The sequence below is a fragment of the Dipteris shenzhenensis genome, chromosome 19 (assembly GCF_047967505.1).
Source record: "Dipteris shenzhenensis isolate YYH24624 ecotype China chromosome 19, Dip_SZ_1.0, whole genome shotgun sequence".
Lineage (NCBI taxonomy): Eukaryota > Viridiplantae > Streptophyta > Polypodiopsida > Gleicheniales > Dipteridaceae > Dipteris > Dipteris shenzhenensis.
In genome coordinates, this window is record NC_141614.1 from 55,250,857 (window position 1) to 55,278,195 (window position 27,339).

The 27,339-nt window shown below is 43.0% G+C and overlaps 1 protein-coding gene across 1 annotated transcript; it reads left to right on the forward strand.

Moving 5' to 3' along the window:
• LOC147890659 (protein-protein interaction regulator family protein) lies at positions 1-26,764 on the forward strand. Its single transcript, XM_087390620.1, has 10 exons — positions 1-190; positions 348-467; positions 695-760; positions 982-1,191; positions 8,290-8,403; positions 8,565-8,636; positions 11,983-12,066; positions 12,171-12,271; positions 20,829-20,907; positions 26,091-26,764. Exons 1-10 carry the CDS (start codon positions 113-115, stop codon positions 26,469-26,471), a joined length of 1,305 nt encoding a protein of 434 aa, XP_087246746.1. The 5' UTR covers positions 1-112; the 3' UTR covers positions 26,472-26,764.
• The last annotated feature ends 575 nt before the right edge of the window (positions 26,765-27,339 follow it).

The window sequence follows — 27,339 nt, forward strand, 5'->3', positions numbered from 1 at the left end:
CTGAGCTATTGTGCCCTAGGTATGATGTGGCCTATTGCTGTTTCTCCGGTTCAACCCGTTTGATTACGAGCAAAGAAATTAGGGCTTGCAGTGTGGGAGTTGAGCTCCCACAATGGAAGGATCGGCCCTGGAGAAGAGCGCGGACGAGTTGCAGCGCGAAATTGACGAGCTTTATCGCCGGCAACGCGAGGTTTCTGCACACAAATTTCCACTTATCACTCCTTTTTTTCGTTTCTCTGAAAGGATTTCTGATGTTCCAACGCGATGCACTAGAATCGATTGCTCACTTATCCAGTTGCTATCAGTCCCTCGTCTAATTCTGTCTCTTGAAAAACGTATTTTTGAAGATCACTGAAAGGTTGCGAGATCCAAGAGGTCTAAGAAAGGGAAATGTTATCGGCGCTCGAAATCCCGGTGGAGTGCGGCCCATGGGTCCTGGAATGCTGCAGCGGGGTGTCGTGCGCAGGGTATGTGGTTCTCTTTTTAAGAAGAATGTAGTGCCTACACTAACTACTTTCACTGCCATAATGTGCCTGTGCTGTTAAAATAGTCAAAATGATGCTCATTTTAATCATGGGCCCTCGAGTTCTCATTTCCCCTCGTACTTCCTTCAGAATTTGATAGTTGAGGATCCATATTTGGAAGATTTTGCTGGGCTGAACGCATTGTGATCTAGCATTTGTGGTTTCTGCAGCCAGACGACGTTGCTTTTGAAGCTCAGCCACCAGCAAAAAAGAGGCTTCTCTCCACTGTAGTGAAGGTATACATTTTGGACTTTAGAACAACAGAAGTCTGAATTTGTACGATTGGATATATTCTAGTCTTACAAAGGTATGCTCTATATGTTGATTGCGTGTAGCCATTTTTCAATAAAGTGGCCGACTTTTGAGATGCCTTTGCTCCCAATAAGGCTTTATTTATTAGGGATTTCATGCTTTTCCTTTGTGAAACAATCGGCTTGACGACTTTTACTATGGACAGGTAAGCGATGAGCAAACTGATAAAGATGTTTCAGAGAAACCAAACGAACAGCTAGAGAAAGTTGTCGTGGAGAAAGTAGAGGGCAAAGCTTCAGTCCAAATGAGTGCTGGAGCAGAAGCTGAAGAGGGCCAAATTGATAGCATCAGGCCAAATTCCCAGCCCTCCTATCCTCCGAAAAGGGATACAAGAAGAGTCAGCAGAAACTTTTTGGTACGTAGTCTCCTTCCATGCAAACTTTGTAAGCGATGTTAAACCTTGACGCTTTGAGGCAGACACACTTACTGTGTGAGCATTTGAGTACTCCTTTGCACGACCTATTTAAATGAGTCTAATTTAGTTAAAACGGATGTAAATATAACAATATACTTTTTTATGCAAGAGGCAAGGGGCCGCTGCAAGGCTTAGCAATAAGTCTTATGATATGCATGGTGGAGCAGATGCTTTTGTGGCCACTGATCATGTTCCCTTTGTTTTCAGCCATTCTCAATTCGGGCAATAAATTTGAGTTTTTCATTGTCATGCAATTTAATGAACTATAAGCTTGATTGCCTTTGTAACGCCAACCCAAAAGCCAAGTAGCCTTGCATCCACGGAAGCTTTCTAAAGCTTCAGTCTCAAAACTGTTGCTTATAGGAGCTGTAAATGGTGAGGGAATGTTTTCTTTATGAGCTGGCTGCTGAATCCTTGGAGCGGTTTTGTTCTCCTCTAGCAGATGCCATATATCCTTGAGGTTCAGCTTGGTGCTTTGGAGGCTCCCTGTCGAAGCCCGAATCTTCATCAAAGATGCGTGTTGAATTCTCCTCGTCACCAATCTAATTTCTGTTGACTCAATCAAATCCTTTGTTCGTGGTGCTCTTGGAGATCCCATTTGTAATTATCAACCTTGATTTCATTGGCTAATTCACTGAAAACCTTGATCGTAGCATCCAAACAATCCTTGATCTATTATTTGTGGACCTAGATACCCTCAATAGCCTTTGCACATCTAGATCTCCAGTGATGCTTGCTACAATGTCCCAGCAAGTATCCACTGAAGTGTGTGCAGGCCTCTACTGAGGGACAGCCTGAAGTCTGCAAAACTGCACACTTGGGGCCAGGGATAGCCCAAGAGGAGTCGTGACCTCATAAAAGATTTGAGGCTCAATAAGGGAGAGCTAGGCCATGGAGTCCCAACTAATGAAAAAAGCGGAGGGTGATGCTTGCTACAATCTCCCTGCAAGTGTCCACTGAAGTGTGTGCAGGCCTCTACTGAGAAGAAAGGACAGCCTGAAGTCTGCAAACGTTGGGGCCGCACAAAGATAGCCGAAGAGGAGTCGCTGACCTGATGAAAGATTTGAGGCCCAATAAGGGAGAGCCAGCCATGGAGCCCTGAGCAATGAAGACAGATTCAGCTACACAAATAGAGATCTTTCAAGAGGCTGGCAGCGGATTACCATGAAATTTCTCCAAAAATTGTAGTCCTGAAATTTGAGACTACTGTCCCTTTTTTGATTGTTGAGCCAATTCTGAGGCAATTTCAAAATTGAAGGCATGAATATGGAAAATGCACGTCTTTTCTCTTGAAAATCGGAGGATTTGATTTTGAGCCCATGGCCGTTCTGCACACATAAACCTATCGCCAAAAGCATTCCCATCACATTGCCACATGCAACCTATTTGTCAGATTTGAGAATTTATTTGATTCCAGAATAATGTTCATTGTGAGCTTTAACAAGCCCCTTCGAGTGTTGCCAGCTGGTATCAATAAGGGCTATGAACTGCAATAATACGAACCAGTGAGCCAGCAAGGTGTTTACCTTGTCTCCATCTGTTTAGATCAGGTTCGACCTGATTTCTCTTCACAAACCCTGTTTGCAAGCACAAGTGCCACATCAGCAAAACTCTCAATCATTTTTTAAAATTTTGGTTTCTGCTTATCATGTCCTCTTCACACGCTTCATTGAATCCCACAAGAAACACTATGGTATGCCTTCCGTTTCTTCTGAAATATACACAGGTGAGAAGAAAGAGAGGACTCCAAAGTACGTGAAGGCACTGATTAGATGGTAGAAAATGTAACTGAACATAAAGATGAAAATTAAAAGAGTGGATCTGCTTAGGAGACCAGACACGTTGTTGATTGATATTCATACGCTGGACTTGCAACAGGAACACGTCACGGCTGCACATAGAAGATAGTGGAGTACACTCCTTGTTGCTTAAAGCTCGAGCAATACACAATTGGTCATTCAATTCAATAGGGTTTTTAGGCCGATTGTTCTCGGAAACAGCACTAATCTATGTGGGATGATTGAGCCTTCTAAAGTGATAAATGGCAGCTTGCTGTTGATGTCAGTTTTGTGTATGGGATAATCTTCCATGTGATGGATGGCAAACGTAGAATGTTTGAAGCTTAAAATATTATTAACTTCAGTAAAATGTATCCATTTTGTACCACGTGTAAGTAGGCGATCCTGAACTACTCGTCAAGTCTTTCCCAAAAAATGAATTAATTTTAGTAGAACAAATAGCCAGCCTTTTTTGCGAAGCATAGAGGCTCATATTGGGCAACAATTATTTGGGTGGATATCGGGGGGATAGGTGTCTTAGATCTCCTTGGCAAAGATGTTGCTATAAGATAGCTTTAACTCAGATTCTGTAGATAAAATATGGCATGTACCTACGAGAAGGTGGCATGTTTTAAAACAGACATGCATCCAATTTGATTTATGGGAGACAAGAATACCTTCTTGAGACTGTTTTGTTACCTGCTTTAAGAGATTGCTAATGCGTGCAGTGTGATATCTTAAGGTGGAGACAAGTACATGGAACAACATAGCTACAATGTGTGAAGTATTTGAAGGAAGAGATACATTTGGTCAGCACATGGGGGAGAAACGCAAGCCACATATCGTGTTGCAGTAAGATTATACAGTCTCACTGGACATCAAGCAAAACTAGTAGGTTCCTATGTAATGCAAATTGTAGCACATTGCAATAAAGTTTGAAAATGGCACACAACTCGGGCAAGCTTAGTCATGAAACAAGCATACTTAAGGTGTGTTGTTGATGGATACGAGTACCAAAATTTAGAATTGCAGCTCTAGAAATAGCTGTCATCTTGTTGGGTCTTGAGCAAATATTAACAACATTTAATCATGATATCATCTCTCCTTTGTGTGCGTGTGTGCGTGTATGCTAGATTTCTTTATTTTTGGGTTCCGGTGAAAGTAGCCTATTTATGGTGATGTTATATCTATGTTGATGTTGAAGTTATATGGTTGTGGTAGGCTAGTACTTGTGGCTCATGCGCTTGGACACACCCGTATGGCACGCACCTTATAAACATTAAATAAAAAATGTCTAGCTTATGCTTTGGCATCAAGCATAGTTTTAGTTACTAAGTACATTTCTTTCTACGTATTAGTTTTGTTCTCCTTCCTTCTCTAAAGGTATATCCCTCTCTCTCTCTCTCTCTCAGTCTTTGGGGCACACAGAGTAGGGAGAAAGAGAGATGAAAATTCGAGTCAGCGAGCAATTGTTTGCACCATGCTTGACCCGCGCAAGAGAGAAATCATTTTGGACAGCAGCAAGATTTACTTAAACTCCATCTGGCAAAAGCAAGTTGGCCTACGAGGGCAAGGAGGGGTAGCATGCATATACAAGGAGCATATACAAGACATGATTTCCATAGCCAAAGATGACATCCACAAACGCTTCATATGGATCATGGTAAAAGGAATGCACTCACCACTTTACATTGCAGGGTGCTACATTCCTCATAGAGAATCTCCCTTCTACCAAAGACATGAGGTTGACCCAACCCAGCCACTTGGAGACCTGTGCTTGGATATAGCTATGTTCAACAAAAAAGGAAATGTTTTGCTCATTGGTGATTTCAATGCACGGATAGGAGATCTACAGTTTCACTATCCCACTCAGCAAGAATACATCAAGGAACATGAGATAGACATTGACCCCATTTGGTGTAGATGCTCGAAGGATAAGGAAGTGAATGCACATGGTAGGGCATTGGAGCAATTGATGAATGGAATGCACATGTTGGTGGTGAATGGCACAGCCCTTTTCCCAAAATCAAATACCCCTACTTGTTTCCCTGCCAGTGGAGGGGCTAGTGTGATCGACTATGCATTGATTGGTTTGGAAGCTTGCCATCTCATTCACAATTTCTCACTTGGCTCAAAGTCCCCTGATTCAGATCACACACCACTATATGTGGAGCTTAATATATTACTTGCCAAGGCAACTTTAGAAGAGCGCAAAACAGTCGAATGCAACTATCATATAAATGAGGCAAAGAAGGTGGAGTACGCTGAAACTCTAGAGACGTGTCTGCTGGGAAAACAGAAAATTGGGTGGACAGAATTGAAAAATGCTATTCTCACTACAGCCAAGTCAGTTTTGGGGTACAAAAAGAGCAATAAAGAATGCAAGAAAGGGCTACCATACAATGTTTGGTTTGATGCTGAGTGCAAGGCAGCTAGGAATGCACTAAAGGGGATCCCAATGGGGGATGAGAAAAGAGCAGCTGAGAAACAGCTCCATGCACTTACACGTAAAAAAAGACGTGCACATATTGTAAACAAGGAATAGACTGATGCAATTGATTTTATCAAGCATCCTAGAAGAGCATGGAAAGGAATTAAACAAAGGTCAAATGACAGTATGGGAGATTTTACAGAAACACAGATGCTGGAATATGCTCAACAGCTCTACACACATCCCAAGGCTCGGCCCATGGTGAGCATACCTCTCAGCAGTAATACTCAGGGTCTTTTCTCATTGAAAGATGTACAAGATGGCCTCAAGAAAATGGTAAATGGAAAGGCAGCAGACACTCTACACCTAGTGGCTGAACTCATTAAGTGGACCAATGAGCACACGCAAAGGCACATAGCAATGGCACTAAATCAGGCTTTGATGCATGGTTTCCCAACAGAATGGCAAGAGAATTGGATCAAACCAATCTACAAAGGGGGTGACCGCAATCAATTAACAAATTACAGAACAATTATGGTATGTTCCACTCTAGCCAAACTATATAGCACAATAGTAGAGGCAAAATTGAGTGCTTGGGCAGAGAAAGAAAATAAAAGAGCAATGGGACAAGCTGGTTTCAGACCAAAACACTGTACAGTGGATCACCTAGTCACTCTTCGAGTTTTGATGGAGGAAAGCCGTCTCAAGGGGAAGCCACTCTTCTGTTGTTTCATTGACTTTAAGAAGGCATTTGATACAGTGCCTAGGGATGTGCTATGGGAGAGAATGGAATGCATAGGGGTGCCCGAGGAAATAAGGTTTGCTGTCTTTAGACTTTATGAGAAAGTAAAGTGTCAACTAAAATGTAAGGATGGGATGTCACAAGAGTTCTATAGTAATATGGGGGTAAAACAAGGATGTCCGCTCTCACCCACTTTGTTCGGCCTATGCATTGATAGACTTGAGGAGTTGGTGAATGAAGAAGCATGTAAAGATGAGTTATACAGCCCTCATCTAGCAGGTCTCGTGATTTGGTTGCTTCTTTACGCAGATGATGTGGTTGTTTTCACTGATAGTGAAAGTAAGATGCAAAAAATGATGGATATCTTCAGCATATTTTGTGCAGAGAGTGGGATGGCTATTAATGTCAACAAAACTAAACTCATGATAGTCAAGACTATACAGCCAAGCAGCCCCCTCCAAATCTTATATAAAGGACAACCCATTGAGACAGTGCACTCATTCAAATACTTGGGTATTGAAATCCCCGCCAATAATAGATGGAACAGCTGTGTGCAACGGAGACTTGATGCAGGATGGGCAAAATACTTCCAATTTGAAAATGAGTGCAACAATAGCAATACGAGAAGGTGGCAAGTACGAAATATGATCTTTGGGGCATATGTGATACAGACAGTACTCTACGGAGTAGAGGTATGGGGTGGGAGTATATCTCCATCAACGTGGAATGAGATAGAGAAAATGCAAAAGTCTTTCATTAGGAGGCACCTGGGCATCAAGGCTACTACACCATACTCTTTGTTACTCCTAGAGACAGGATGTATACCCATAGAGCTACATGCTCTGAAGAGAGTACTCAGATACATCACAAAGGTCAAGTGCATGGATAATGAAAGGCTACCAAAGAGAGCATGGAAAGAAAGTCAGAAGCTTCAAAAGACAAACAAGGGCAAGATTTTGACATCCGGATGGGCACAGGACCTAAAAAAATGGTTCAAGAAGTGGGAAGTAGAAGAGTATTTAAACTACTCTTCAGAGGAGATTGATGAAGAGGCTTTTCATCATGACCTGCTGAATGCACTACACAGGAAATGGCAAACAGCAGAAAACAAAGATAAATTTGAGTACTATCGCACATATATCAACCCCGAATATTGGTCAATTTATACAGGAAGGGAGACAACAACGCAGAAGTACATATGTACACCTATAGCAGTGCATAAACGGAGGGCTTTAGCCTCACTTCGCACCCGATCACACCAGCTGCAAATAGAAACAGGGGGATGGAAAAAGATGCCAAGGGAGAGTAGAATATGCCAACTATGTGATCAAGGTATGGTTGAAACAGAAGAACACATGGTAATGATATGCCCTCACTATGCACACATTAGGGAAGAGTTCAATCACCTCCTTGAGGGACATAACAAACTGGCTGATTTGCTGCATAAAGGGTCACCTTCAGGTTTAGGAACATTTGTGTATAAGCTCTTCAAGCATAGGAATCCACCTGAATCCTAGAAGGTGGTTTCTCTTTGCACCCTCCCATCTTCGGGAGGAGCTTTCATGTACTTGTGATATTGTATTGCTCAGGTCCCATAGGCCGGTTTTGGTCTTCAGAGGACGATAATATATTCTTCTTCTTCTTCTTCTTCTCTCTCTCTCTCTCTCTCTCCCTAATTCTTCTTGACGAGGGGGGATAGAGTGGACCACAGTCGTGACATTGGAGCATATTTCACTTTGTATTCAGATGACAGATGATCTGATGATGATTATGATAGTGATGATGTAGAGAACTATTATTCTGATATGACTATGTAGCATTTAGCTTTTTGTTTTTTTGCATGGGTGTTGCTGCTCGGTTAGTAGCTCCACCCTTTCAGCTTGCCTTCTCAGTCTCATAGACCCATCAGTCTCTCGAAGACTTTAATAAAATTTCTTTCTTTCTTTCTTTCTCTCTGTGTGTGTGTGTTTTTGGTTCTTACTATTTTCTTTCTTTTCTTTTTTACTCATCAAATTTGTTGGCTTGGATATACTCCAGTCTTGTAAAGTTATGGCTGACACACGTTCTTCATGTTTTTAAATTCTTAGGAACCTGATTTGTCGATCGTGGAGCCATTACCAAGAGTCCTAACTAAAGAGGAGAATCCAAACTTGGAGAAACGAAATCGAAGGATGTTTGGTGCACTATTGGGGACACTTGAGGTGAAATGATTGCACATTATTTGTTTTGATTTTCTAGTAAAAGGATTGCATGGTTGCGGCAGGGCGTATATTGATTTAAAATATATCAACATTGTGTCTCCTTGTATAGTTCGTGTGAAGGAGAAATCTGAAACCAAGGTATTGATTGTTGTCGTGTGCAGAGGTTTAGGCAAGAAGAAAAGCAGCTCTCAGCTTCAGAGGCTTACCTTCGGAGATCAGATTCACTGAAGAGGGTAGCTTCAATGGACTGTTTATATTGTTGTCTGTTTCAGTGAAAACTGTTAATACTATGATCACTGCTTTTAGCTAGTGAGGCTATACAAGGATAATCTTTGTAATAAAAAGGGGCTAAGTTATAGGGTTATTTCTAGGGGCAGATGGTTAGGAGAGGGCTGAAAAGGAGAAGGTGGGAGTGTGCAATAGCCTAACCCGATCCTGAGGGTGGCCACATATCACTGTGACATCTTTTACTCTAATCTACAAGCTTCCTCTTGCTCCCTTCACTCCATCGGCTCCCTACCTGTGTGTGTGTGTGTGTGTCTCATAGGCCCGCGAGGCCTTCCCAAGGCGTAAATACATCTTTCTTTCTTTCTTTCTTTCTGTCTCACTTTTCCCCTCCCTCTCAATCCCTCTCACTCCCCTGTGATATTGAATCCCCTCAATCTGCCCCATTCCCCTCTTCTACATTGGTATCAGAGCTTCAAATTGGACCTCTGCACCACCCTCATATGCCCCTTTCTACAATTATTTGTCCCTCTCTTCTCTTTTCCTTGGAGAGTTAGTGGAAAGTTGACACAAGCAGCAAGAAAGCGATAGAACATAGCGTAGGACTCGGGTTAACACATGCACAAGCAACGAACGGCTCCAACGCAATGCAATTCTGCTTGAATGCAGACTGCCATCGACCGTGCTCATCTGTTGCGTACATCGCTAATAGTTCAATTGGACGGCAAACTATTCACTTGCATCTATACATATGGGCTTCCAGCCTTCTGTCTCTCTCTCTCTCTCTATATATATATATATATATATGTATGTATGTATGTATGTATGTATATAAATATATGTATATGTAAATGGTGAAGACCCTGAGCAAGCTCTTTTGTGGCCAGCAATCAGCCACTTCCCTTCTGCCTTTGTATCCTCCTTGATGGCTTTGAAGCAGGCTGATCAGCTACCGCAATCTGCCTTTTAATTGGATGAGGGATGAGCCCTGGAGGGCTCTCTTTTATAGGCCCCAAGGGCTGCCAAAAATGGCCGGCTCTAGCCAACCGACCGACCCAGGGTCTGTTTGACTCGACTTGGTCTGCTGCTTTTGCAGACTCTCCTGGCCTTGTGGCAGGTTGCCACTGGCCCAGGCTCCTTCTTCTCTGCCCCAGCTGTTTTCGAGTCTGGTTGCTGGCCAGATCTGCACTCCAGCCAGTCGTCCATGAGGTCCAGGCATCCCACCTTCCTACTTGTCCTGATCCCCTTCTGCTCCAGGTTCAGCCCTACCCCAGGCCTCTGCACAGTCCCCGACACAGGTGCTGTCTGCCTGTACACCTGTGCCAGCCATTCCGCCTGTCTGCTGGATCAATTCCAGCCCTCCTGCATCGGATCCAGCTCGGACAGGTTTCGTACAACTGGCACCAATCATCCATACAACTGGCACCAATCTTCAGCAGGGTCCTGGGCTGCTGGCAACCTGCTCCAGGCTACCAGACCTGCACCAAACTGTACTGTTCTGTTCCTGCTAGCCACGTGGCTGTTCCATACAGGTCCTCCTCCAGAGAAGCTCCAACCTGTCAGGTAGGTATTCTTCTTGTTGTGCTGCCCATGTGGCAGCCTAGTTCTCTCAGTTAGATCTGCCCATTTGGCAGTCTCTCCTATTGCCCACATGAGACCTAACCTACCCTGGTGCACCTCCACCATTCCAACAAGTATTACTCTAGATATGTCAACCAGTGGAGATCAACGTGGAGCAGCCACAATGATCCACTATGAGGGAAATCATGGAGACACGGATGGTGCTACATGGATGGAATGTGCGTTTTAGGATGGTTAGCATGTTTGGAGCCAAACCTGATGGAGCTGGACTTGCGGGCATCTTCAAATTGTTCCAAACAAGGGAGTTGATGCGAGGCCCATTCTGTTTTTGTGAGAGGGGGTGCTGGAATAACAAGGCCACCTCCCCATTTGTGAGCCCCTGTATGAGGGGACATGATATACAATGTTAGATGGGAGAGAGGGTAGAAAGAGGGATGCCATGTGGGTACCGGACTGGCTGCCACATGGGTAGAATGCCTACCCAAGGTACTAGCTCCTTGCTTGCTGAGTGCTTAAGAGTGATAGGCTTGGGGTGTAGAAGGCAAATGATCTTGTATTTGTCAATGCAAACTTTTGTTTAACAAGTTTATGGCAGAGTGCATGCGTAAATCATATATTAGATTTCGACTGGACTGGACGAGGATGATGGCAGTGATGCAGTAGAGGATCCTATTGAGCATTAGGATGATGATGAGTCCCAAGACCATGATGATGAGGCTTGGGAGGAGCTCTATCACTATGCTGCCTTCAAACATCAAAATTCTGCCCTTATACACAAAATTGAAATTCACAGCCTGACATTTCTTGCAAACCACAAGTTGTGAGCAAACATCAAAATTATTCCCTTATACATAAATTTATACGACTTCACAAGCTAGGAGGACGACACATGAGCTCTAGTGCTGTGAATTGCAGCACAAATGAACTTGAATATCACATCCTTAGTTTACAAGAATCCAAGAACGAAATTGCAATCCTCAAGCATGTACAAGAAGCAAGCAAGCAAATCAAAGCAAGTAGATAAAGTAGGCTCTCATTAGGCTCTCATACCTAATGGAACGCCCCTTATTGGGTAGCCACCCCTAACCTAGGGTTCCTAGGCAACCCTCTTTCCACGAAGTACCAACAACACTAGTACATAGGGACATGAATAAACACTAGTGTGTAGCCACCCAATTGTAGATCCTTGCGAGGATCACCCCGGAGCTAGAGGTCAAGCAAAACGTAGACCAATGATCTCCTAGGTAATACTACACATCCCATACCACAGCCCCATTTGTGCTTGATGTTGTTAGGGAATCTTAGGCCTAGACGAGATGGGCTTCTTCCTAAATGGGTATTCTAAGGAGGACCCATTGCCAAGAAGCCTCAAAAGAGATGGGTCTTGCTCGTATATTGGCATAGTGTGTCTTACGTGAAAGGTCTAAAATCCCTTTTGCTGATTAGCTGAGTAAGGAATAAATCACATAGGAGCAAGGGGACATCTTGAGGCAAGCATGTGTTGATTTGAATCAGTATGCACGATTTAATAGTAAAAGCAATGGATTTTGATTTGTTTTTTTCAGAATGGCCTCTCAATGTGAAGTTTCTTGTTTAAAGATAGATAGGAACTTGCACATCTTATGTTTTATTGAAATTTGGCTTTCACAAAGTGGTTAAGTTTAGGATTTTACTTTTATAAGCAATACGACCAAGATTCATTGAGTGCATTGAAAAGTTTATTTTCTGAGGGAAGGTTAGCTAAGAAGCTCATGATTTTAAACACTTTTGTAGGCAGAAGAAAGGGCTCAAGAGGAGAGTGAAAGATTGCGGCAACAAGAGCGCGAACAACTGGCAGAGAAGCGGCGAAGAGATTTGGTTGATTTGCTCTCATTGTCTTCTTTGCTTATTCAATTTCGTTGCTACATTTACCGAGGAGCATGCTCAAAGAGTGATTGTAAGTGTTTTCCTACATTTCTCAGACATTAAGAGCAAGATTAGCTGCTAAGGCCGAGGAAAAGCAGCTCGAGCTACTCTTTATACAATGGACGGAGCATCATAGCAAACTCTGCAAATTTTTAAGGTCCGTGCTGCAACTCTCTTGGAAATAAGGGGGATTAAAACTCATAGAAGGTTTTTGGTGGACATGAACTCTTCTTATACATGTATATTGGGACATGCAATGAGCATGTCAACTTAATGATTAAGTTTATGGACGGTTCACTCTTGAAGACACCCATTTTGGGCTCAAATTGTTTGACAAAGTGAAGGACGCTTAATCCAGTGATTTTGTAATATTTATTTTTGGTTATGTAATAATTGCCAATCCGCTAGTAAAAGCGTGCATGCTGAAAATGTTGATTTGTTTGTCTCCGTTTTGTTGATTTATTGATGAACACTGAACATGCTTTTCCTTAGGGGTGGAAATAGAAGGCAGATTCAACCAGTCGTACAAAAACTTTCTTTCTTGGTTTGGGTAATGTGGCTTGTTTTTGAATTTCATGCAATAGTTGATTTGTTCTTGTGATTCCCAAGAACTGGACAAGACCAGGATTGAGATGCCTTGCCTTGGAAAAGTTGGATCATGCGCTGCTCATGTCATGCTTGTGGTTTGCTGGGCTTTTTAACATGCCCATAACTCGAAACTTTTTCATGCTAGATTTAAGTTTTCAATACATAAATGAACTATTAGTTGAAATTGATAAGTTTGTCTGCTGCATGATATAGTGCCTATTACAGAATTTATCTGGCTTTATATGTGTTACTCCATTATGGGAGAAAGTCTTGAGTAGATAGGTTAGTAATACTGTTGTGCAAGCATTGCTTGAAGTATGTCTAGGCATGCAAGATTTTTTGCAGTGCTCTCACGCTGTCTCTCTATGCTTTGTGTTTGTTTGCTTGGCTGCTTATTTAGATTGGTTTATGTTTCATACGGGACATCTTATACTTGTGTCATGAGCATCCTGTCTCATTTAAATGCATTGGCATGCTTCCTAGTTCAGGTTAGTTTGATCATTTTGTTTAGCTTTCTCTTAAGTGGTAGCCTTTAGTCACGACTGAGTCTACCCTATTTTGGCAGGCATCAGTAGAAGACCTTTGTATAAATTGATACCCTCGTGTGTGTGGTGCGTGGGTATCTACATATGTGAGGCCATATGTTTATGGATTGGTCAGCACCCAGTGTCGGGTGCTGAAATATTGGTGAGGCTGTCATTATACCTAGTCATTGTTATGCGTGATGGAGTTTCTGGTGTTCAGCCTTGTGGGTTTATGTCCAATTCATGCTGTTGCCAGGGGTACCTAACTGGCTGCCACTGTTATACCCAATTGTCTGTCCAATCACGACTGCTGTGATGCAAATGCTGCCCTTCCAACATCATGTACATGCCATGTGACTGACGTTGGGCTGGCCCTCCAACTCACTTCATGACCCTTCCATTTGAGCTGTAAGTGAACCCGAGGGGTGACTAACCTTACTAACTACCACCTTTTCTGCCCCACAAAGAGGCTCACCTAATGGGCATCATAAACGATCAAACTAGGTATGCAGATCAAAATTAAAATGAGCCATGCATTTTTTACCTCAGTAGAGGTCAGCCATTTATGGATGGGAGCCCGGTTTTGTTTGATGTCAAGATGAAGGGTCAGGTTATGCATCTGCTCGGAGTGATCGGGTCCTGCAAGCCATGCCCTTTGTGTGATGTATAGGCATAGGCCGTTCCTGAGCTCTTGTTTTTGTGAGATATGCCAGGAGTTGGAAGGTTGTTGATCTCGTTTTGTGTGGATTAAGACTTGCTGCCAGACCGACTGAGGTATCGGCCATTGACACAGTTGCCCCCAAAGGTTGGACCACGGCCTCAACCTTGATGGCATGAGCTTACAAGGTGGTTTTGGAGCCAGTACTGGCACGGACTATTCCTGTTCTAAACCCCAGTAGTTCAAAGATCTCTTCACAGGGCTGGGGTTTCAAGAGAGCCACTCTCTCCTTTAACCTCACATTATCTGGACCTTAGTGAGGTGGAACGTGCATGGTTTCTATGATGGTGCTTGGCAGATATGATTTACAATCTGCACTAGTTAGCAGCCCGGTGGAGGCCCTTATACTTCAGGAGCATTTGAGGTCCACTGATGTGGTCTCTAGCAGTGGGACTCAGGGGAATGGTCAGCTTCTTGACTGGCCAGACCTTGGCTCTAGATGTTTTTGACTTGGTGAGGCTGTGAACGTATGGGTCCAATTGCGGGCGGGGGACCTCATGGTTGGTGTGTATGCTTGAATTTGTGGTCAACAGAGAGGACCATTCTGGCGCAAGCTTACAGGTTGCTTATGCAATGTGGTTTTTTAGATTGTTGGAGGAGACATGGTCATACCAATTCTTAGAGATGTACATTAGATTCATGATATGGGACAATATTGAACTGCCTCCTTAAGTTCTAGAGGTGTATCATTTGTATATAATTTCAGTTAAGGGACAAGGGTTTGAATACATGCACATGACACTTTAGAAAACGTAAGCATTAAAAAATGTGACTAAACATTTCAAACTTTAGAGTAGACCATGTTGGTCATGAGGCAGTAGCCTTAGAAGGCATAGTTACCAGGAAGCGGCGTTCCCCTTCTGGAACAGGGGAGTTGCTGTCCCCTAATCGTAAGGAAACCTGGACTGCATTCCACGTGCTTGGAACGTGCTCCGGGTCCTGAACGCCAGGGGAACACGCCCCTACGTTCCTGAGATTCCCATCTGGTGCGACACGGAACAGGTAAAATCCCTAAAATAGTGCAAAAATTGCACCACTTTTTCTTATTTAACCATCCTATAATCCTGCTAGTCTCTCAGCCCACTTACCTCTATGCTCTCACAGCTCAGCCCACCCTTTGTCTGAGCCGCCTCCTCTTCTCATTGCTCAGCTCCCTTTCCTCAATCCCCTCCTCTCAGCGCCCTCCCTGGTCCCTACCCTCTCAAGCTTCAAAGTTCAGCCCTCTTTTCTTCCAAGTTCTCACTGCTCAGCCCCTGCCTTTTGCTGTATTTTTTTGCAGGAGTCCCTACCCCCCCCCCCCCTCTCCCTCTCTCTCTCTTTCAAGCTGCATCCTCTCTTTCAATAGCTCGTCCATATGGCATGGAGACAGACAATGCGTCTCCTTGGTGGGTTGGAGGTGTATCCCTGTAACATGCATTGGTTAACGATCACGTAATCACAGCGAGACCAAGTAATGGGGACAGGAGCATCCCAAAGGAGCCCCAGAAGGGCCTAGAGGCAGCTCGACATGGAGGAAGGTGCCTTTTATAGGTGGCCTTGTGCCCCTCCCTAGGCAGCTTAGAGGGCTGGGTGACTGGCTGCTCGGTTGATTTAGGCTGGTTGGGGCCAGCCAACCAGGCCCTCTAGCCCTCCTATAAAAGGAGGGGTTTGCTGGCTCATTTCCCATCCAGAGTGCCTCAGTTCCAGTCTCCCACAAACAGCCCCAGAGCAGCCTCAAGCCCTTCATAGGTCCCCTGCAAGACAGCTGGCAAGTTCAGCAGTCCCTTGGGTGATTCCCGGAGAGTGCCTACGCAGCTCTATAGCCAGGGCTCGGAGTAGAGGTTTAGGGTTTCTGTTTCAGCAGCTTTCTTTTCCAGTTTTCAGCTCTTTCTCAGTTCTATCTTCAGCTCTCTTTAGCTCCGTATCTCTCAGCTTCCATATAGATCTCTCAAGCTCTATATCTCTGATTTCCATCTTCCCTTCATCTCTTTCACTCACGCAGCTTCGCTGCATGGCCAGGGACAGCACAAGCCTCTTCAACAGCCTTGCACAGTGGTCTACATCTACAGTGTGGACAGTGTTGGCCTTGGTCGAGATTGGGTTGTTTCTCAGGCATCCGTGGGTCAGCTCTCAGTGTCGAAGGGTCATCCTTGGAGTTGCATCCCGTGCTCTCTAAAGGAGTGCTATTTGTATATTTTGCAGTTCTCCAAGTGTAAAGCAAATTCTTCCCTATTTGGGGAAGGGGAATTTGGTGTCGTCTACATTCTCTCTCTAACTCTAAAACTCTCTCTCTTCCTCCCTGTGGTCGATACGCATACGCCTCGCACAAAGGTTTAAAGAAGGTCTTGCTGTGGTTACCTTGTGAAGTTTTCGTCCAAGTTGCGGCTTGCTGGTATTGCGATAATTCTTTCTATCTTAAATGGTGCGTTGCCCTATCAGCTAGATTTAGATTTAGATGCTCATTTGGGAGAGACTAAAATGAAATCGTTTAGACTTCACAAGCATTTGTAGCTTGAATGAAGAGATTTAGACTACTTTTTGATTAGCCTTCTCCTTTAGTGCTAGCCTTCGTCATGGCTGAGTTTACCCTTCACCTTTGGAGTGACGACAGAAACTCAGTACAAAGACTTCGTATAATGGATGCTCAAGTATGTGTGGGTGTGTGGATTTGTATGTGTGAGAGCATACTTTTATACTATGGTCTACACCCACTGTTGGGCGCTGATGACGTTAGTGGGGATGTCATAGTAGCTAGTCCCTGCTATGTGTGCTGGAGTTTATGGTTTTCAATCTTATGAGTGACTCTCGTGAGATTGAAACTGCACTATGTTGTGTTTTTAGAGGATGAGTTTGGGAATGTTCTTGGATTCATCTAGGTATAGGTACATGATCATTAACTGTTGCATGTTACAATCCCCTTGCCAAGTATGACAAAGGGAAAGGATGAGGATTGTTGCTTTTGTAAAGCAATTAAAAGTGGAGACATAGACGGAGTGCATGCTCATTGTGGAAGTGAGGGGGCAAGTCATTACCTCTTGCCCTTTCTAGCAGTAGGTCTTACACGTTTGAAGGCACTTGCTAAGTGGTTGTATAGTCTTGGATCACACCCCGTGATTCTTGATTCTTGAGGTCGAGCATTGCAAGCCGCAGATGCAATAGGTTCTTCCGAGTGTGGTACTTGTGTTTCTAATTTTGCCTCCTTGTTTGGGATTAGAGATTCATCCGCACATACAAATGGGGCTACCACTTACTAGCCCTGAGAGCGTATAGGCTAGCCCTGTGGCCTCATGACAAGAGGGCAGAGTTAGATGCAATAGTGGGCCATTTTTTTAATGGAGTAGATATACCAATGGTGAAAGCCTGCAATTCTTCCTTAATTGATATGGTGATGTTTTTTGAGCATCATGCACTCCTTGATTGAGACAATTCAAAAGTCTGGATGTTAAAGGTGAATGATATTGTGTCCACCAACAGATTGTAAGTGCCCTCGGCTCCTCCTTCCTCCAATCATACAACATTAGAACAACAATTTATATGAGTGGATATATTCTAGTCTTACAAAGGTATATCATTCACCTTTGGAAGTTGCAACCTTTGTTTTTTATCCTGAAATTCAAGGGAAAGGGCAATACATGGATATAGTGGTGATGCAAGGATTGTAGATATTGTTGAGATGACTTTTCTCAAATGCAAATGATAGAAGGAAAGTGTGGGAGGAGTTGCTACATTACAAGCAAAGAAAGGGTGGTTTGGTTTGGAGGGTGGCTAGAATGATAGGTTTAAGATTTCCTCCGTTTGTTGGTGGGAGAGCGGGTAGATGCTCCATTGTTGTGAGTTTGGCCATTCGCAACTCAGCCAGGCTGCTAGCTCTTTGCTTGTTGAGCGCTTGTGGAGCAATTTTGAATACGTTGCATCCAAAGAAAAATAGGCTCTGGTTTTATCTTGTATGATGATGAGGCCTAGGACCATGATGATGAGTCTCAAGTGGAGGGGAGGGCTGTATCACTATGAGTTGACTCTTTGTTTTTCTATATACCATGTGCTTAACTCTTGAGTCATTTTTATCGAGGGATTTAGCCTCGAGGCTGCGGGTCCAAGGCATGGCGTCCTTTTCTTGTACTCTGCATATTTGTATGCTCTTTGATCTATAGGATTCTAGCATCTACACCTTTATGGCATTATGCACATTGCAAACATATTAATGTTTTTCTATGGATTTTTGTGTATTTTAAAAAGTTTATGATGTGGCATTCCCTCTTTCACGTTCCCTCATTCCGAAACATTCCCGTTTCAACATCGGACGATCTGTAATGTTCTTATTACTTGGCAACTATACTTGAAGGACCCTCCTAACAACCTCACGAGGGGCTAAAGGTGGAAAGGAGAGGAGGGCTTCTTGAGAGCATGGAGTGAGCAAAAGAGGCATGGTAATATGATGTGTTGATTTCAGGTTCGATTTGTAAAAGCTAAATAAATAAATAAATAAATATTTATTTAAATAATAATATTTAAAAAATTCAAATAAAATAAAATAAACTAAAATAAATATTTAAACAGGCACATCTCTAGCAAATAGAGGTGTTCCAAATTGTCTTGAACACGCCTATTGAAATAGGGGCGTGGCTTAGGCCTAACCATGAGAGGAGACTTCAAGAATTTGCAATGTGTGGAGGACAAGATGGGCGGCATCAACTTTTTCTTGGAGATGTCTCATACCAAGTGAGAATCTTGGGAAATGGTCATCTCCTCTATTAGATGTAGAGTTCCTTGGCGTGAGCATGAGTTCTCTTGTGTGAGACAATCTTTGTTACTCTGTGGTCAATGCTGACACACCGGTCTTTTAGCGGGACTAGATTGGTTCTACAAAGAGGAGGCTTGACGTGGGACTTAGTTGGGATATTGATTCTTGGGGTCATGGTACAGCCTTAACAATGTTGCTTGAGGAGGAACAATCTAGTCCATCACACATAAGATGAGCAAGCAATGGGATTGAGAAGATTGTTAGAGGCTTTGCAGAAGGCACTATGCCACACGGGCAGATGTGGATCCTCAAGCATAATGTTAGGGGAGATTGGGGATCTATTGAGAATCCGACCTTGTTATTTGGGTGGTATGCTCTAATCTGGTCGTCCTATTTTGCATGGCAAGATCACATATGACATAAGGGATATTGTATAATCATAGAGGACCAGAGTAGTCACGAGTTAGGGATAGTAATGGGGTATCTATCCTCATCCAAGTATCATGCATGTGATGATTGTGGTTGTGGGAAGGTCACCCTTATTGGGAGGTGTAGTGGAATCTTGAGAGCGGTTATGGATGGCATAGATTGTGTTTCTTTCTCTTATACTCCCTGGATCCCTTTGCATTAGAAGCAATAGATTGAGTTATAGCCTATAGGTTAACGGTCCTCTCCAGGTTCTAATCGTATCTTTGGATTAGTCCCTAGAAGATTTTCTGCTTGTTGTGATTGTGGCACATGGCAACCTTCCCACAGGTTTGTGGTTCGAGTAGATGATGAGAGATGACACTTGCTATGGTCATGGGGCTTGATTTGGTAGTGTATACTCAAGATTCTCACGTATGCCTTGTAGATTGCCCTTCCTCTTCTCCCTCCCTTTTTTTACTTGTTGTCTCTTCTACCTCGAGCTTCTTTTCGGCCCAATCGAGGCCTTGTGTCTCTCCTAGTGGTCTTCCCTCCTAAAGCCATTCTTCTCCTCCCAGTATCCTTCTCAAGGGCTCCCTTGTACTTGTATTCCCTCATAGGTTTTGAACTGTCAATTAGTGTTTGCTTCCTTTCTTCCTTGACCTCCGTGTTCATTTCCTCTTTCTTCGCTTTCTTTCTCTTCATCTTTACTTCACCTTCCTTTTTCTTCACAGCGTAATTGTGTAGACATGTGGTATTTCATTCGTTTGGCAAGGTACACACTTGAGGATCACACCTAGACTTGCACGGCTCTCTTGATAGGATGCTATCGACCATGTTTGGTTCATTGGAAAGCAATAGAAGATGCTCAAGTGGCGGTTTATAGATGCATTTTGTCCTACTCCTTAATTCACGAGACACATGTATGCATTGCGGATGGGTTCATACCCAATTTTCGTCACTCTTCTTATTTTTAGCTTTCCAATGGTTCTTATTTTTTAAGGTTTATAAAATATGTTTATAATGATATTAATATAGCTATTCTCTTTCCATCCTTGAGCGAAGGAAATATATGTGTCTAATTTTTTTTATTTATACTTTAGTCTACAGAAGACAATGGTTGACTTGTGAAGGATTTAGTTTATATAACCATTTATAATTTTTGATAGTGAAAGGTTGTCAATCAAGTTGTTCCATTCTATGTATGAGAGTTGTGTGGAGTTTGAATTTTGCTTTAATTGTGGGTTTTCTTGTTTCAAACTAAAACATGAGGTTTGATAATGTTATAACTTTTGTTCGCAGGTTAATTTTTTTGGCTCCAGTGCTTCACCCATGTTTCACAGATTTGATATGCAAAAAGATAAGTTTCTACTTGTTTTTTTTTTGGTATTGCGGTGCCATCGGGGCCTAGTGAGGGGTCGAACTCACGCTCCCTCTCACACACGCACTTGCCATCAACCACCAAGCTAGACCCTTGTTGGCGACATAAGTTTTTATGGGATGGAAAGAATATTAAAACTGCTAACCAATAAGGTTCTATGCGGTTAATATTAGGGTCTCTCCAATAGTGGTTGGGATGGAGACAATATTTAAATTGTCGATCAATAAGTTTCTACTTGTTGGGTAGCAGTTTAAATATTTTCTCCATCCCAACCATCAGTTGAAAGACTTTAATACTAAATACTAATTGCACGATTCTTAAGTGTTCACTCCTAAAATTAGTATTCTTTACTTGATTGATGACATGAAGTTTTTGCAGGACGAAATCGGAGCCCCATATTTTCTATGTGCCAAAACCCACAGGGGATCTTGACAAGGTTCTTGAAAACCAACAAAAGGTAGCATATTTATATGCCTTTGTTTGGATATGAACTTTCAAAATATTGTTCTTTTTTACCGTATAGTGGCCAAGAAAGCGTAGCATGTTCAATGGCTTTTTTTGATAGCGTGGGATGGCTTTGTTAAATCATTTTTTAATGTTGCCATGTGGAAAAAAGCTTTAATCTTTTCTAAGGCTTTCCCCCTTAGAAATGCTCATTTTTGAGAGACTAAAAGTAAATACAATAGCCTTCTCCTTTAGTGCTAGCCTTTGTCACGACTGAGTCTACCCTTAACCTCTGGAGTGCAACAAAAACTCATCACAAAGAACTATGTATAAATGGATGCTCAAGCATGTGTGTGTGTGTGTGTGTGGATTTATATGTGTGAGAGCATATGTTTATATTAAGGTCTACACCCTCTTTTGGGTGCTGATGACGTTAGTGGGAATGTCATAGTCAGTCCTTGCTATGTGTGAAGGAGTTTATGGTTTTCAACCTTTTGAGTGACTATCTTGGGATTGAAACCGGACTATGTGTTGTGTTTTTAGAGGATGAGTTTGGGCATGCTCTTGGATTCATCTAACCGTATTAGCAGACATGCAAAAATTTGATCTTGTGAAGTTTTCATCCATGTTGCAGCCTACTGATATAGCAATAAATTCTTTTTATCTTAAGTGGTGCATTGCCTTATCAACTAGATGGTCTAAGCATTTTTTTGCTTGGATGCTTGTTTGGGAGAGACTAAAAGAATCGTATATTCTTCACAAGCAGTTGTAGCTTGAATGAAGAGAACGTGGACTTCTCTTTGATTAGCCTTCTCCTTTAGTGCTAGCCTTTGTCATGGTTGAGTGTGTCCTTCAGTGCTAGTCTTTATTACGATGTCCTTCAGTGCTAGTCTTTATTACGACTAGGCCTTTACTTCACCTTCAGAGTGCTGATTGAGACTCAGTATGAGGACCTTTTTATAAAGCTGATTCTCAAGTGTGTGTGTGTCTCTCGCTATTGAGCTCTTTGGTGGTTGTATAATGATCGTACCATTCGACTGTATAAGCACTCGTTAGTGGATGCTTTTCCCTCTTTTCGATTTTCTTTGTATCAATCTCTCTAGGGTGTTTATTCTCCTGGAGACCTTCCTCTGGCACCAAAGGGATCTGCTATGATCATTGATTGGACATCTGAAACATGTCTTAATTCAAGGAGATAAGGCTATGATTTTTCTATGAGTTCAGCATTGCCTTGACTATGAAGGGTAAATGGCTCTAGAAACAAACAAGTTCCAAGAGGATTTACACAACCCTTGTATGGACTATCATCGATCAAGATAGTGTTTGTATGGACTACTTTTTAATTACCCTTCTCCTTTGGTGCTAACCTTTGTTAAGCTGAGTTTGCCCTTCACCTTGAGTGTGCTGAGAGAAACTTAGTAGGAAGATCATTGTATAAATGGATGCTCGAGTGTGTGTATGGGGGTCGTTGGTCGGGGGTGTATATACAAATGTGAGAGCATATGTTTATACTATGGTCTATACCCATTGTTACGTGTTGATGACATTGATGGGGATGCCTTAATAGCTAGTCCTTGCTATGGGTGATAGTTGTTAGAAATATTAATCTCTAACGTAGTGGCCAATGCAATAGCAGTTTTTCCCTCTATAAGGTCCCCCCCTCCCCAAATCTCAGCTAGAGGTTGAGCTTCTGGGTGAATTAGTCACCACACATGTTTTGACCCTAGTTAGGGTACATCCTAGGGTTTTGTCTCTATGAGTACCCCAGTGTACTCTTTCATTCTTGTTGCTGCAATCTCATTTCATCTTTGTGTTCTCTTGCTTCCATATCTAACATTTGGCATCAGAGCAGGCTGCCCTTGCTTCCTAGCAATTTCCCTGCACTGTTGGACCATTTCTGATGCCAAAATCTGAACTTTTGTTGCGAAGAAAGTCTGCAAACAGTCCGTTTTTGCCATCAGGCAGCTGCCATTTTTTCACCTCAGGAGAGCTCGTGGAGCTGCCCTCTTGATAGGCAACTGCTTCGGTAGCAAAATCAAAGTTGCTACAGCCACTTTCTCCGCTGGTTGGCTGATTTTCGCACCTGTTTGGAGGTGTTTTGCTGACCAGAGCAGGCGCCCTCTAGGTGACCTGCTGTCCAGCCCTGTTGCAGACTTCTAGAACAGTTTTCTTAGCAAGTGATTTCAGTTCTGATAATTTCAGAGCTGTTTTATCGAGCAGGTCGAACTGTTTTTTGACAGTTTCTCACCTCCTGTAAAGCTTCTACAGCAGGGTGACTCTTCTTGGAGGAGATTTAGTTGAGATGTCCTTCACAAAACTTCTTGAAACAGGTTCGAAACAGCAAGTAGACAGCTCCAAAAGCTAGTAGGGGGAGCTCTTGGATTTTGTGTTTGCAAACAACACAACCTACATGGGGAAAGGATCTTGGCTGAAGATGGATACCTGTATTAGAGAGTCTGAGCTGAAAGCTCCTATTGGAAAGCTCTAATGGTATAACTGGGATGAGGGCCACATTGCTGTTGGAACTATCACCCGCATCTCGTGTGAAGATGACCTTTGTTCATGAGGGCTTGCAGTGTGGATGGAGCAGATGAGGAGGGACAAGTGCACCAATGGTGCGAAGCAAAGGACCTGGAACAATCACCCGTTGCTTATGTATTGCCCTTTGTCAAAGAGGGTTTCAGCTCATTAGCACCTAGAGCTTCCGTCAGAGCCCAGAGGGGGACGACTGTAAGACGATTGCATAGAATAGGGTGTCTAGGTTGCACGATGTAATCTTCTGATGGGAGGGCATTAGACTCAACTTTCATCCAGCCTCGTCGATATCTGGGATGACATCAATCACAACAAGCATGCCAGCTAGGAACAAGGCTTAAAAGGATCGAGGGGGTTTTGAGGAATTATGGCATGAGTGTTTCTCCAAGGCATGGCCTACGTGTTTTCTACATTTTCACGGCTGAAGGGATTTGCTGGTTATATAATTCCAAGGCATCCCCTTGTCGTATAATCCTAAGGCATCCGTTGGTTATAATCCTCCACATTGGCTGTCGGTGCCACCTTACCATTGGGACCCTGAGAAGTAGGCTGCAAGACAGTCAGTACCCTCTTATCAGCTGGCAGAATGAGTTTTATATTGTTTTCAAAGATTCTAATGGTCAACACTTTTCCTGGGGAGGGGGTGGGTTTTGTAAAAACCTAGGATCTAAAGGGGCTTTGATATCCAAACCCCCCTCTCAATGTCCAATCTCTAGATTGAGGAGGTATGTTAAGAAGTATCTTGATTCTTTGCCATATCGTGTCTGAAAAATGTTATCTTTTTGTTTCTGGCCAAAATATGAAATGGCCTTTGTCTAGAGTTGTCCTATGAAGACAAGATCATCCTTTGGTTATGTTCTTATTACAAAACATCCATTTGACGTTTCCAAAAAAAACTGGAGCCCTTTGTAGCTCACAAAAAGGAAGTCGAGCTTAGATGGATTTAAAAATAGAAAGTATCTTTTCATGAGCTGGCTGAAGCATGCTGTGACTACCGGATCAGCAGTATCATCTTTGATCTACAGAAGCCTTTTCTGATTGCAGACGATGCACGTGGTGATTGTTGGAGTTATGTGTATCAGTGAGGGCTGATTTGTGGGTGTGCCCTCCCTTTCTTAAGATAGGATTCCAAGAGGATAGAGGCCTTTTAAAAGGCTGCAGGGAAGGCTGCTGGGCCCAGCTTGTAGGGCCACCTGACGACGCCACTTTTGGCCTTAACCCTGGTCGGGTCAAACCAACCAGGAGGTTGGGTCAACAGACCAGGCTGGTCAGTTGATGACCCTGGGTTGGCCACTAGGCAGGTCTATAAAAGGACATGCCCTCTCCATTGTTTGGCAGTCCTTCTAAAACCTCTCTTCTCTTTGTATGGATGATTCCCCTGCTGTATAAACAGTTGCCATTGCCTCATTTATGCCTTTGTTCTTTCTCCCTCTCTTCTGGATGCTTCCGCACTGCACCACTCTCACATGGCATCAGATGACTAGGTCGGCCAGGGACCAAGGGAGGGCAGCTTTCAGGTGCTATTTCTGAAGGCGTGGACATGTCTAGGGGGCTGTTTTACTCGCTGCTGCTGTGTGTTCTGGAGCTGCTCCCTAGTGGCGCTCAGAGGCAGCCTTTGGAGGGGGCTGTTGTTTGCAGCCTGCTTATCCAGTGTTCAGTATGACTAGGTGCGTTTGAGGTTCAGTGCCTGGTGGCACCTGGAGCTATGGACCAAGTGCGTTTGAGGTTCAGCGCCTAGTGGGGAGCTATGGACCAGGTGCGTTTGAGGTATAGCGCCTAGTGGCACAGAGATTACGGACAAGGTGTGTTCTAGCGTTTGATGTCGGGGGTTTCTATATGTGATGTGTTCACTTGAGGAGGTGGGTTCCATAGATCATTATACCCCATTGGGAACTCAATGCAATTGGCTTGGAAAATTGCATTTGAGGAAGATTCCGTTAGAGATTGTGTTTTGAAATAAAGGATATGAGGTTTCCTATACACTATTCACTGATCAAAACCTGAGCTATGAAGTAGTCTATTGTATATATAGTCAGGTTTGGATAGAGTCTTGATACAATGCAATCAGCCATGGGATTGCAGTTGCTATTGTGTAGATGTCTCCTGCAGAGTTTCATTAGATTTAATCAACAAATCCATCTCTAGTTTGAAAGAGTGCTCAATGATGCAGAGTGTTTAGTATGGATTTCAAGATCTTTCTCTTTTCTTGCCTACTGATTCTTGGTAGGGTGTGCAATTTCTATTTCCCTTGCTGACTTAAGCTGAAGAGGACTTTATAATGCATGCGAGTAGTGGGTTATATACTCAAAATTTGACTCTTTTTATACCATATTTTATGTGGTTTCTTTAGGGTGTCTCAATGATAACAGTCTTTTGGTCATTTTTACTAAAGGGAAGTGGTTTCTGCTGTCTGTCTCTCAATTTGTCAGTGTTGAGTTTCTTTTTGTGATGGACTCTTCCCTTAGCTGCTGCTGAGGGTTGTTTTTGCTACTTCTATTTATATTGCTTCATATCGGGCACACCCTCAGAGCAGAGTCTGTCCTGCTGAGAAAGCAGTCATTTCAAGGTTCTTTGAAGTCTGAACAAGCTCTCATTAATGACTACTTGCATGCTAATGTCCTGTGATAATCGTCTTGACACATAAGCATGCTATTTATACAGGACTTTCTAGAGTGGAAGAATATGCGAAGAGAGGAACTGACTAAATATCAGAAGGAAGTAAGTGAGCGGCATCTAGCAAATGTAGAAGCAGAGATTCAAAGATGGCAGTCAGGGGCTGGCCGCAGGAATTCGGCAAATGTTGGGCTTGACAACGGGTCAAATGAAGATGTTGGCAAAGCATTTAGCGAGGGACCTCGCCGTCTGAATGCGAGAATTTCTGGGGAAGAACATGATGTTGATGAAGATGTTGAGGACATGGCTGATGATGATATTGTTGGCAGTGTTCTGGAGGAAGACGATAATAAGGAACATGAGAGTGAGCGAGAGCTGAAGGGAGTGGTTGAGTATTTGAGCGGTGATGATGATGCAATTAACCGATAATTATGTTTTACTGCAGTGGGGCCTCAGCACAAATATGTTTACTTCAGGCTCAAGGTTTTGTTGCATCTTTTCTGAGCTATAGTTGACCCTAGTGGACAATGTTTTCCATGTTTAACAGCAGGTTTCACTCTCAAATGTATTTGCTATTGAAGGCAGTCATGATACCTATGGATGGGCTTGCCTAATTTGAGGGGTCCTATAGAAAGCGAGGAAGCAATTTTTAAGAATTTGAGTGTTCCTTGTTAGTTGAAAGTTATTCAGTGTCACTGTTGTGATTCAAGGTATTTCCTTAATAATTGAGTCAGCATATGATGTTTTATAATATTTTAGGTGGGTGTAAATCAAGGTCAAATTTTGATTTAGTACTTTAGATTGGAAAATGTTGTGGGAGAAAAAGAGCACCCTGATAAACTTTTCATGTCTTGAATCTGTAGCTTGTCAGCTGCATGGATGCTTGAGCCCTAGGAGAAAGGTATCTAAATTTGAACGTGATTTGATGCATGAATAGCCAAATAGTGAGTTGACATTCTCATAAAAGATCCAAATGCACATATTTTGATACATCTGATGGCGTGTAAAAATTTCATGGGATTTTTAAAGGAAGGCTGCTACATTATTGCGAAAAGCATGGACATGGGAGTTGGGGATGCTGGTTGCTAATTATGTAGGTGCTACTCAGGTGCAGCTCCATTAGATTGTTTGAGAAGTTATTAGGTTTCTATAAATTGCGGATCATCGCATTCGTGTGACTAGTAAAGGAACTGTGCCATATCTTGGGCTAGATCTTGCCAAAGTTTCTTTTGTACAAGCCATCCAAAAGAGCGTATTGCCTGGTTTCCATTACTAGCTTGCAAGGTCTTTTAGATTG

Bases quoted from the DNA above. Each gene is read 5' to 3' on its own strand.
- LOC147890659 (XM_087390620.1), top strand. From the start codon at position 113: ATGGAAGGATCGGCCCTGGAGAAGAGCGCGGACGAGTTGCAGCGCGAA. The intron at 191-347 runs GTTTCTGCACAC...GTATTTTTGAAG, and splicing joins TTTATCGCCGGCAACGCGAG to ATCACTGAAAGGTTGCGAGA. The intron at 8,637-11,982 runs GTAGCTTCAATG...ACACTTTTGTAG, and splicing joins GATCAGATTCACTGAAGAGG to GCAGAAGAAAGGGCTCAAGA.